This window comes from Belonocnema kinseyi, chromosome 2 (assembly GCF_010883055.1).
Source record: "Belonocnema kinseyi isolate 2016_QV_RU_SX_M_011 chromosome 2, B_treatae_v1, whole genome shotgun sequence".
In the NCBI taxonomy this organism is placed as follows: domain Eukaryota; kingdom Metazoa; phylum Arthropoda; class Insecta; order Hymenoptera; family Cynipidae; genus Belonocnema; species Belonocnema kinseyi.
In genome coordinates this window covers 86,485,607-86,496,641 of record NC_046658.1, presented here as the reverse complement: position 1 = coordinate 86,496,641, position 11,035 = coordinate 86,485,607, and the positions used below count along the sequence as shown (strand labels likewise).

At 28.6% G+C, this 11,035-nt stretch overlaps 1 protein-coding gene across 1 annotated transcript; it reads left to right on the top strand.

Annotated features, from left to right (window-relative positions):
- The first annotated feature begins 892 nt into the window (after window positions 1–892).
- On the top strand, window positions 893–10,774 carry LOC117182879. Its single transcript, XM_033375991.1, has 5 exons — window positions 893–921; window positions 3,859–3,934; window positions 5,001–5,162; window positions 5,365–5,611; window positions 7,611–10,774. The coding sequence occupies exons 1-5, from the start codon at window positions 893–895 to the stop codon at window positions 8,084–8,086; spliced, it is 990 nt and encodes a 329-aa protein (XP_033231882.1). The 3' UTR covers window positions 8,087–10,774.
- The last annotated feature ends 261 nt before the right edge of the window (window positions 10,775–11,035 follow it).

Sequence of the window (11,035 nt, the reverse complement as noted above, 5' to 3'; positions counted from 1 at the left end):
AGAAAGTAAAAAGTACGCGCAATGTTTTCGAACTCAAAATTCTATTCGTTACAATTTTCTATTTTTAAAAATTTAGACTTTTGATAAACAGAGTTTTGCGAAAATCTTAACTTTTTGGGGATTTTCAAGAACCTTTTTTAATAAAAAATGAAATACTCACACCAAGTTTTTGTTTCAAGTCACGACGTCGGAATTTTCAATAGGGTAGCGAGTAAATATGATTATATATTTTTATACAAATTGTGATTTTGTGTTAATTGGTTTACACTAATGCATTATTTTTACTTAAATTTTAAGTAATGTTCAGATTTCATAAAATCAAGGTAAAATTGTTTTCTTGCATATGTGTATATTGATTTTGCGATTTGTGGAAAAATCAGATTATTTTTTTTTGTGTCAGCAAACAAAAACCAGCGATGTAATATTCTAGTCGTCGTGTCATTTGTGAACGATGCGACATGAGATGCCTATAAAGTTGCTTTAAAGCCATAGTACGAACGTAAAATGTCCTAATTATTTAACAGAAACAAAGTTTTTTTAAAGTTTTGACAAAAAATTTGTATTTATAAATAAAAAGAATGAGTGAATTGAATTATTTTGTATAGGACATTTTGCGCGTACAGAATATAATTTATGAATTTAAGAAAAATGATACATATATATTATTATAGAATATACATAATTGCATATGCAGAAAGTATATGTAAATATGATAACCATATGTGCAAACATAAATTTGCAGAACAAGTTTAAATAAAACAAATAAAACCAAAAAAAAAAAAATTGTCCAAAAACAGATAAGCAGTTAAGGAGGTCAAGATAATAATTAGCATGTAAGCGTTCTGGAAGTTTTTTGAGAATTAAAGAAAAAGAAGTTCAGAAAAGTAGAATAATGTCTCTTAGCGAAAAATGGACGGTGAGGTATTTACAGAATATGTAAAAAAGTATAAGATTGATTTGCGGGTAATTTAAGAATATATACCTGTGTATTAATTACACAAGGGTAGAGCGGAACAGCAGTAACAGATGCGTTCTATAACAAATACATGAAATAGTGTTTACAGCTAACGGTTTTTTGTGAATTAACTAATAATGATCAATTAAGAGTGTACCACTGATAATTTTATGTTAAAAGGGAAGAAAAGGATAAATAAAGAATTGAATTATATCTTCAAATTTTTGTACAGAAAGTTATTTTCTTTTAAAGTGTTCAAAAAAATATTAAGATTTGTTTTTATTCACGTTTTTTGTTGGGTTGAATTTTCTTGTACTAACACACATTTTTTTTCCAGGTCGTGTAAAATGTCCTCGCTGTGGTCGACTCTTCAAACATGAATTTTCAATGGTATGTCATTTGCGATCAGAATGCGGATCAACTTATCGATGTCAGCGATGCAATTTTCGTTCAAATAAACTGAGCAACTGGTTACATCATATCCAAGGGTGTTACATTACACGCCAGTCTGAAGTAAAAAAAAGTTTGAAATAATATTCGAAAATTTCGGACTGATTTTTTCTTTTTACGTACTCCCCGTTTAACCAATATGCATTTCAAATACAGTTCATTGTTGAATAAAAATATTTATCACGTTGTAGTATGTAAGCGGATCGAAAGTTTTTCTTTAATTTGTACCTCAGACCTCCATTAGTTTAATTATGGTCTTCAAAATTATCTTATTATAAATAGTTCTTAATTATATTTTTGATTTGCATGGTTGACAATAGTTTATATATTAGTCAAAAAAGTTAATGCGATTTTGAAGAATTTGTATACATTTTTATTTACAATCAAGCGTTTCCGGTTGATATGAAGCAAATGGAAATACGTATGTGTTTATGTGTTAGTTTAATGTTCATATTTCTGTTTTTCTGTACTGCTTAACGCTCAACATGTCCACTTTTTTACCAATTTTTTCATTCTTTTTTGATACTCTTTGCGGGTCCCTGGTGGTGGCTTTTGAATCCATAATTTCTTTTTTTTTCTTTATAGGATATCTAGATTCGAGGAAAAAATCGTACGAGTGTGATCGCTGTGGTAGAAGATACAAATGGAAGAGTTCACTCCACTGTCATCAAAGGGACGAATGTGGAAAGAAAGCAAAATTCTCATGCAATTATTGTTTTTATAAGACAAAAATCAAATCCAATTGGATTCGTCATGAGAAAGCTCATTTTAATGCTCTTAAAAAAAAAAGTTTTTCGGAGAATACGATTTGTGCAGAAGGAACAGAAACGTGTGAACAGTTCGATTATTTCTTTCAAGATTAATTTGTATGCGAAATTATCAAAAAATATTTGTTATTTTTTACAATGCTATTTGCACCTTAAAAAACATACTTCTTTTTTAAAACCATATTAATATTCTTTAAATATTTTTTTATTTTGAAAAACTAGCCAAAATGAAATTCCGAATCGAGATTTTTTTTGCTTTGTTTTTTTTGTTGATTTTTGACATGCTTTTTTTCTTTAAAGCATAAAATAATTTATATAAAGTCATAAATATAATTATAAGAGAAACATTAATAAAAGGACTAAGAAATATTACAAATTTTCTATGATTTAAATGAAGATTTTTTTTTTATTTGGCATGAGAATAAGAAAAATATTTAAGAAATTATTGCAGGTTGGGCATACTTAGTGCCCATTGAAAAAATAAAATTCTACTATGGTAAACGATAAAGATTACTTGAATAAATTTTGTTTAGTTTAAGAAGGAAAAACACGATTTATGTATTTTAAATATTATTTATAAGCAAAAAGGGTCAATTCAAACCAAAGAGTTGTGATACACTAATATTTATACGACTTATGCTTAATTATAACAGTGATAGCTTATACAGTTGTATTATTTTTATGAAAATTTTTGTTAGTGAGATATGAAAAATTGTCTGTCAATATTGACAGAGTGTGAATACAATTAATTAATAAATAGTTAATTTTTTTGTTTTTTCAATTGTTGTTATTTATATAGCTACTGTGTAAGTATTTTAAACTATTTGAATGATAATAAAAGAATCTTCTGTATCATGCAAAGAAATGATGATTTCGAATTTTTGATCATGAATGTTTAAAATATGTTGGAATGTGTGCGGAAGTATTTAGAAAATAATAATTTTATGAATGAAAATTTGGAACTGAACAACGTTTAAAAATACTAATTTATTGTTTCGTACAATGTTCGATTAGCAATTACTGAAACTTTTTAAATTTGTTTAGATATTTTGCTTTTATTACTGAAGCAGCTCAGGTAAAAAACTGGACTTTTTGGAAACCCTTCAGAATACGGACAGCATTTGGATGACAAATTGTATGTACACAAATTAAATCAATTCATTTTTAATAACTTTGATTTTTCACATTTTGTGCACATTATCGAGTGACATCGCAGAAGTAACTGCCTGAAGCAATTAATATGGGGTTTAAAATGAGGATTTCATTCTAATGGGAAAACCTTCGAAAATATATTAAAACATTCAATATTCACTTTACAATTGACGATTCTGATCAAAGAATCGGTCGTAACTTTCTGGCGCTCAGAATGACAGCCCCTCTCTCCGCCCCAGACGCCAAAAAGTTATCGGTTCTTTGATCCAAGCCTTCAATTCTTTATATAATAGGATTTTCTTTTAATCTTTATTTTTGCTTGAGTGAACTAATAAGGACTGTCTTTAGAAAACTTCATTTCCAACAATATGAACGCAAAAAACTTTGATTTTTGAGTCGTTTACTATTTTTGTTAAACTATTAAACAAGAAATTGTGTAGGGACTTCGCCTACGGCTTTATTCATTTTAAGTAAATGCATTTAAAGAAGATTTAACATTTGGAGCAGAGTTTAATATATTGAATTTGATTTCAGGTACCAGAAGAATGGAAATTCCAGCCCGGAATCCCATTATTCCAACTCCATTCAGTTGTACGCTTTGTGGAAAAGTGTATGCCTGGGAAGTTTCATTAAGACGACATATCAGGGAAGAATGTCAAAAATTACCTCAAAATGTGTGTTTTTGTGGAAAAAGATTCAAGCAAAAAAGTAGTTTTAGACGTCATATTCGCAATATGCACAATACCCGACATTTCAAGAAATCATAAATCAATGCAGTGCTAATAAACAAAATAAGGTTTTGGATTTTTAATCAACTGTAAACCACAAATTATAAGGGCACATATTCTAAAATGAAGACGAACATCATTCAAGATAAACATCATTGAAGATAAACATCACTGAAGATAAACATCATTAAAGATAAACATCACTGAAGGCGATCATCACGAAGATTCAAGCAAACAAGCTTGAGAACTTTTTTGATAAAAATAGTATTTTATCTTTTTATACTGTATAATCTTTTCATAATCTCGGGATAAAAAAATATTTTATGAACCCTTTCAGACAAAGTTGGTTAGTAATAAAAATATGAAGCCTACTCTTAATTTAGCAATATTTTCAGTTATTTTATTCAATGTTTCACAGCCCAAAAATTAAAAAAATTTAATTTCAGATATTTTTAGGGTTTCTAAAAACCTTGTTTATCTTCACCCTTTCCTGTTATCACGACTGAAGATAATTTTTATAAAGTTTCCAGTGCCAAAGGTAAGATACAATTTATCATTGTCTCACATAAAACAATTTTACAACTTTTACACTCTTTTACATTTAAATAAAAAAATTTTCTCTTTTCGTATTTAAGCCAACATGGACAAAACACAAAATCTTATGAGTAGATATAAAAAAAAATTATTTTTCTACAGTTTTTTTTATAGTGTTTGTAAATAGTCCTCTATGTACATTAAGTAATGGGTATAAATTAACATTCGAGGCTCCTCTAACAAATTTAAATCCTTCACAGATAATATAATGTTTATTGCGATTTATTTTCCTGCTTATTCTAATCTAGTTGGATATATTTATGTTTTATCATGATTTAATGTCTCGAGCGTTTTTCGAATTGTTAATTAATAATAATAAAGGACCGAACTTAATAAAAAATTATATGATTTCAGGAAGTAAGCGAAACACCTTCACGCCAAGATTTCGAAGTTATCGGAAGCAGTTTCCGTGCCATAAATGTGAAAGAACTTACACAAGAATGGACACCTTGCGAAGACACTTGCGCTATGAGTGCGGAATTATTCCGCAATACCTTTGTTGTGTTTGCAAAAAAAGTTTTAAACAAAAATCAAATTATCGAAGGCATGGAGCCAATGTGCATGGATTAAATTTTTAAATTATATTTGCATTTTTTATTTCTCAAATTATCAGAATTTTTCAGCTCAGATGAAGATTTTTTATTGTATATATATATATATATTTATATTTATAGATATTTCGAGATCTAACATGTATTTTAAGAAATAGTGATTGCAGTATGTTAAGGATTGTTTGCCATTTATTAACGATTTAAAAATAAAGAAGATATTTTTCTATTCGTCTTTAATTTTCTCAACATCAACATCTACATCATCACTGAAGATCGAACTCCAACTGAAAACATTTCGTCACACATTTGTTATTGATTTTTTTACTAAAGTAAAATATTTTTCTATTTTTTTAAATTTTATCGACAACTATCATCATCTGAAGATTTTTGATGTTCTGTTTACCCCTGTCCCAGGTAAGAATTTTGTTCGAATGGTGAATTTAAAAAGACTTTCGCGAGTTCCTTTGTTTTAGAAATTCTAATATTTAAAAATTAAATTTCGAAAATTGCTATATTTTCGGATCATTTTTTTCATCTTATGAATATTTGATTAATCTTGATAGTGGGGAATTGAGTTTAAAATATCACAAGAAGTATGAAAATAAAAGAAATAAATAATTGACAATGAACGAATTACGGTAATTCTATGAGAGAATATAGCTAAAGTTGCAAATTTTTCAAATTATTAATAACTATTGTGACAGTAAATATTTTTTAATTATTTGAAGATCATTTTAAAGTGCATTTTTTCCAAGAAATTAAAAAATGTTACAAAAAGAATTATATATGTATTTTAATGAAATTAAAAAAATTTTAAATCGTTATTTTCCACTAGCTTGCTAAAACGTTTTTTTTGTAAGTAGGTAATGATCCTACAGTATACAATCATTAATTATAAAAACAAATATAAGTAAAAATATCAATTTGAATTTTAATATGCTATCACGTATTGTGTCTTAACTATTAACGGTATACAATTAATTATTGTACATACATTTGTATTTTAAATTAATAATTGTTTACTGTGGAATGGTCTGCTCTACTACTAATTTTTAAAAGTTTTGCCAATTGAGAAATATTTACTAATTCAAAAGTTATTGAGAATTGTGAAAAATTTTAATTTTGATATTTTTTGCTTAATATTTTTATAAAATCGGCCTCATCGGCCTCCCTTTGGGCCAATTTAACGCTGAATTTCGAAACCTTTGATGTTTGTGATTAGAAGTAGGAAGTTTCAATTAACTATTATCAAAACAGACAGCATACTTTTTCCAGATTATAAAAATCGAGTTACATTCAATTTGGTTATGAAAGATAGAATCAATTAATTATTTAAAATTTGGTTTTAATTCTTGCAAATACATATTTTTCACACGTAAAGAAAACCACATAAGGTTTCAATTTGTTCAAATGGTATCTACCAAACGTTTATAAGCAGATAATTCGATTTTAATTTTTTTTTATCTACTGGTCTTGTATCAATATTTTTCTGAATATTGCAGATTTTAATAATTTAAAAATACAATTGATATTTAAAAAAATATTCATAGAAGATCAATAGAGAAAAAAGAATTAACCTTACATTATTTATTAGAAATTCTTTTTGTTAAAGCGTAAGTAAGCCCGCTACGAATTAGTAAGATTTGTCTGAAATTTCGGTAATTTTGCACTGACGATTAGTTCATTTGAACTAATTCAATTAATTGTTAAAATTTATTTCATTTACATTCGAAGTCTGTATATTTTAAAACTTGCATTTTTAAAAGTAATTTTGTGATTACAGTTTTTTTTATTTACAAGAAAGACGTTATTTCAATTTTGTACATAAATTTTGTATTTTTGAATGTTTTATATTTAAATCTTGACCATACGAATAATATCTCCATATAATACTTTTGTATATATTAAATGCTTGTCACGCTTTATATATTGAGCATAGTTCGAGCATCCTGTAAAAAAGTAGACATTTTTTCAACATAATTTTGCACCTCAGTGTAAAAAAAATTAATTAATGTAACTGTCATTTAACTAATATGTACTTTTACACGTGGATGAAATATTTAACACTAACTCAAAACTCACACAATCAATTGCCCTCAATTCAGGTCCCCAAAAATTTATATTATTTCAATCTTCACTATCAAATTTTATAATTCCATTTGAAAAAACATAAAAATAAATTCTAAATCCCCAAGTTATTTAAATAAAACAATATTTGCAGTCAATAGGCAATTTAAGAAAAGTCGCGCTCATTCAAAATGTGAGTAAAATGCTCGTTTTTTATATCTATATGTGTTGTTGTTTACCTATTTGCTTGCGAAGCGAATTAATTGTAATTTCACGAATGAGCCAAATAAAAAAAGACTTCCTCTCACCACGGGACCCAAATTAACAAAACAATGTTCTTTTGCAGGAGTTTTCCCCGCGGATCTCGTTTCGCTTCCATTCAGTCAACACCTAAGTATTACCGAAGCTCCGAAGCCATTCCCTTGCCATAAATGTGGAAGATCCTACAGAAATAAGGGCAGTCTGAAAAGGCATTTGGTGGATGAATGTGGCCGGCCACCAGGTTATATCTGTAATATTTGTCAAAAGGGATTTAAGCAGAAAGCAAATTATCACAGACACGCTGCCACCATTCATGGTCGTGTCTTGACCGAGGGACTTACCACTGAGAAATCACGGATTGTAACTCGAGAAATCGCGGGAGAATTTTCGGGAAACTCTTTTGGAAGTCTCGTCAATCCAGCATTTCCAACAAAACCTTTCGCTTTCGTTAATACCGGCATTAAAAAACCGGTTCTCGACTCAAGCAGCCTCGGTCCTGCATTCGTGTCTGTTCGGTCTGAGTCGGTCATGTCCGACGATTCGGACGTGCGCACGAAGTAATGATAGACCTGCGCAAGAGAGATGACGTCGGCGGCGAACGCACAACCGAGCGAATCCGATCTTCGCCGAGTTAAGTCGAGATTCAAACTTCGTCCTACAAATGAAAATTGCCGCATGCCCCTATTGATAATTTTGACGTAAAGCAGGCCGGAAGTTTAGATAGTAAATACCGTAGTTTCCGACATGGATCACGACGTCAAAATTTTCAGTTTCGGTTAGTCACCTTTGATTTTTTCAAGTCAAAGATAAAACTCATAAGGGCCTTTCTTTCCGGTTAGGTTTATAAACAATAAAAATCAGTGATCTAACAGGTGACCTACTCAAACTGTGGGTATGAGTATTTACATTTGAAGAACGTCGAGCTTATGAATAATTCTAGTAGATATACAGGCTTTGTCTGAATGTAATTCAAGATTCCTATTTACCGACTTTACTCATATCGACAATCTTCAATGGTTCATGCCAATGCTAAGTTTGGAACACCTGAAAGGATGCGCTGAATCCTTTCAATTATTTTTATTTTCAAAAATTTAGCACGGACGCAAAGCCTTTTTAGCATGGACGTAAACAATCGAAGACTCATTATGTCAGAAAATAGGAATCTTTAATTAATACGCAGTCGACATATCTGCTACCTCGCTTATCAGGTGGCGCTATTGTCAAGGTCAAAGAGGCTACAGTCGTGTCCCTAAATTCTAGGGAGATTTCAAAACTCACTACGAGGATTTCTAAGATTTCTCAGTGAAAAGCCCCCTGATCCTGGGGATCAAAGCGCTTATCAAAATGTACACGAAAGGGTCTAATTTATTTAGAATTAAGAGGCAAAAAGTCATTGACTTATATTTTTTTAGGCTTGTACAAAGAATGAAAATTGTATGGCCAAAGTAAAAATATTGTACTCGGCAAAAGATTTCTCTTGTTTGATTTCTTTTCTGAGGGTGGATCACAAAAATACGTTTGTTTTTTTTTGGAATCCATGAATTTTCATTTTTTTCTGTTTATGGGAAAAAATGATTTTCAATTTTATGTTTAAAATAAAATATAAAATACAATAAGTACTATTTTCTACTTAAATTATGTATCATTTAAAAGATATCTTTGCATAATATCTTAGTTCAAAATTTGTACAGCTTAGGAGAAATTCGGACAAAACTAAAATACCCTGGGTAAATTCGTGAACTCGTAATTTTCTTTGGGATTTCTAACCAGTAGAAAGCAAAAAAGTGTTTTGGTGATCTACTTTTCTATGAAAGGATGATAGGTCGTTTTTGTATCAAAACAGGCTTTTATAAATTTGATATCTCCATAATTGTGTCTATTTTTAAGTAACATTTCGCGTTACTTAAATTTTAAAACTTTTTCTTATTGTATGTATATTATATTACATTATATAGTATATATATTTTTACTTTAGAAAGTTTAGTGAAAGTAAGAAAATTATTGTTAAATTGTTTAAAATAATTAGAAGAGCTCATGCGAATTTTTTAGTAGATTCTCGTGTAGAAATTTTCAACAAATTATGCTAAAATACTCTGTTTTTTATTTTCTATGAACAATAAGTTTCAATAGAAAAATAATATATCGATATATCATTATTGTTTATCAAGGTAGGGTGAAATAAAATATTAGAGAGTGCGTGCTATGAATAAAATAATGTAATAATCTGAGACTGCTTAAGAATTACGAGAAATTTTAATCATGTATATTGAACAAGAAGTCGGATCGAACATAGTACATTTTTTTAATGGAAATGAAACCAATCAATACGGTTAATTAATTCGATTAATCGGTAATTAAAACTGACTATGATGCAGAGAAACAACAAATTGTTTTGAAGTAATTCTTACCCAAAAAAGTAAATATTGTATGTAGTTTCATTTCAATCTAAAAAAATTGCTGCATTTGACTAGACTAGCCATATTATACAAGTGTATATAAGATTTGAGGAAATCCTCTCTTTATAATTTTGTTCTGATATGAGCATTTTCACAAAACTGTCAATTTTAGGTCACATTACGGGTTCGCAGTGTTCGAAAATTTAAAAAAATCATGGTTGTAAATTGGTTCATAAGCTCAAAAAATGTCCCGTAAGTTAAAAAAAACTCAAAAATGTGATATAGTTAAGTGAGTTAGCCAAACCATGACACTTTTCTAGCAAAAAAGACTAATTTCTATGAAAAATTGTATTGGAGAGAATGATAATCATTTATATAATTAATGAAAATTATCAAGAACCAATTTTTAGAAGTTTGTATTTATTTAAAAATTTTTTTTTGACGAAAAATTGCGCACTTTTTGTGGAAATGTCCCATGTAGCTACAACGGGTATACGTATATTATGTTTAGAAATATATGTATTTTAATAAGAACCATAAAGTACACTAGTCTTTATAATACTGTCATTATAAATAATTCAAATAACGGAGATTCTACCATACAATTGTCCATAATTGTAATCTTATTATCTTCCTAGGATAACTAATTTTTTATCGCAAATACCAAATCCATCTGATATAAATGTCTTTAATTCGTACAACTAAAATTTGTTTTACGTTAAAACGTACCAGTCTTATAATAATTGTATAAAGAACATCAGTCTACGCAAGAAATCCTTTTGGCAGTTATTTTTACTTCTTTGTGTTTAGGGTTTTATAGAATTTGAGTTGATCTGTGTTCAATCAATAGATTCTTCAATTGTTAATCCCTTCATCCAAAATAGATTTACATACTTGAAAAAATTTGTTTCTGAATGAAAAATTCGTTTTTGAGAATAAATTCAATTACAGAAACAAGTGTCTTCTTCATTTCTTGCCCCTAATTTATTATGTATGCTTAAACTAAAACTTTATTTAAATTATAATTTCAAAAGATTTTGATAGGCTAAGTTCATTTTTTTCTATTATTATTAAACCTAATATTTTTTCCAAAATCTTTGAAAGACTATTTTGT

Bases quoted from the DNA above. Each gene is read 5' to 3' on its own strand.
- LOC117182879 (XM_033375991.1), top strand. From the start codon at position 893: ATGTCTCTTAGCGAAAAATGGACGGTGAG. The intron at 3,935-5,000 runs GTATGCCTGGGA...ATATGATTTCAG, and splicing joins TGTACGCTTTGTGGAAAAGT to GAAGTAAGCGAAACACCTTC. The intron at 5,163-5,364 runs GTTTTAAACAAA...TAGTGATTGCAG, and splicing joins TTGTTGTGTTTGCAAAAAAA to TATGTTAAGGATTGTTTGCC.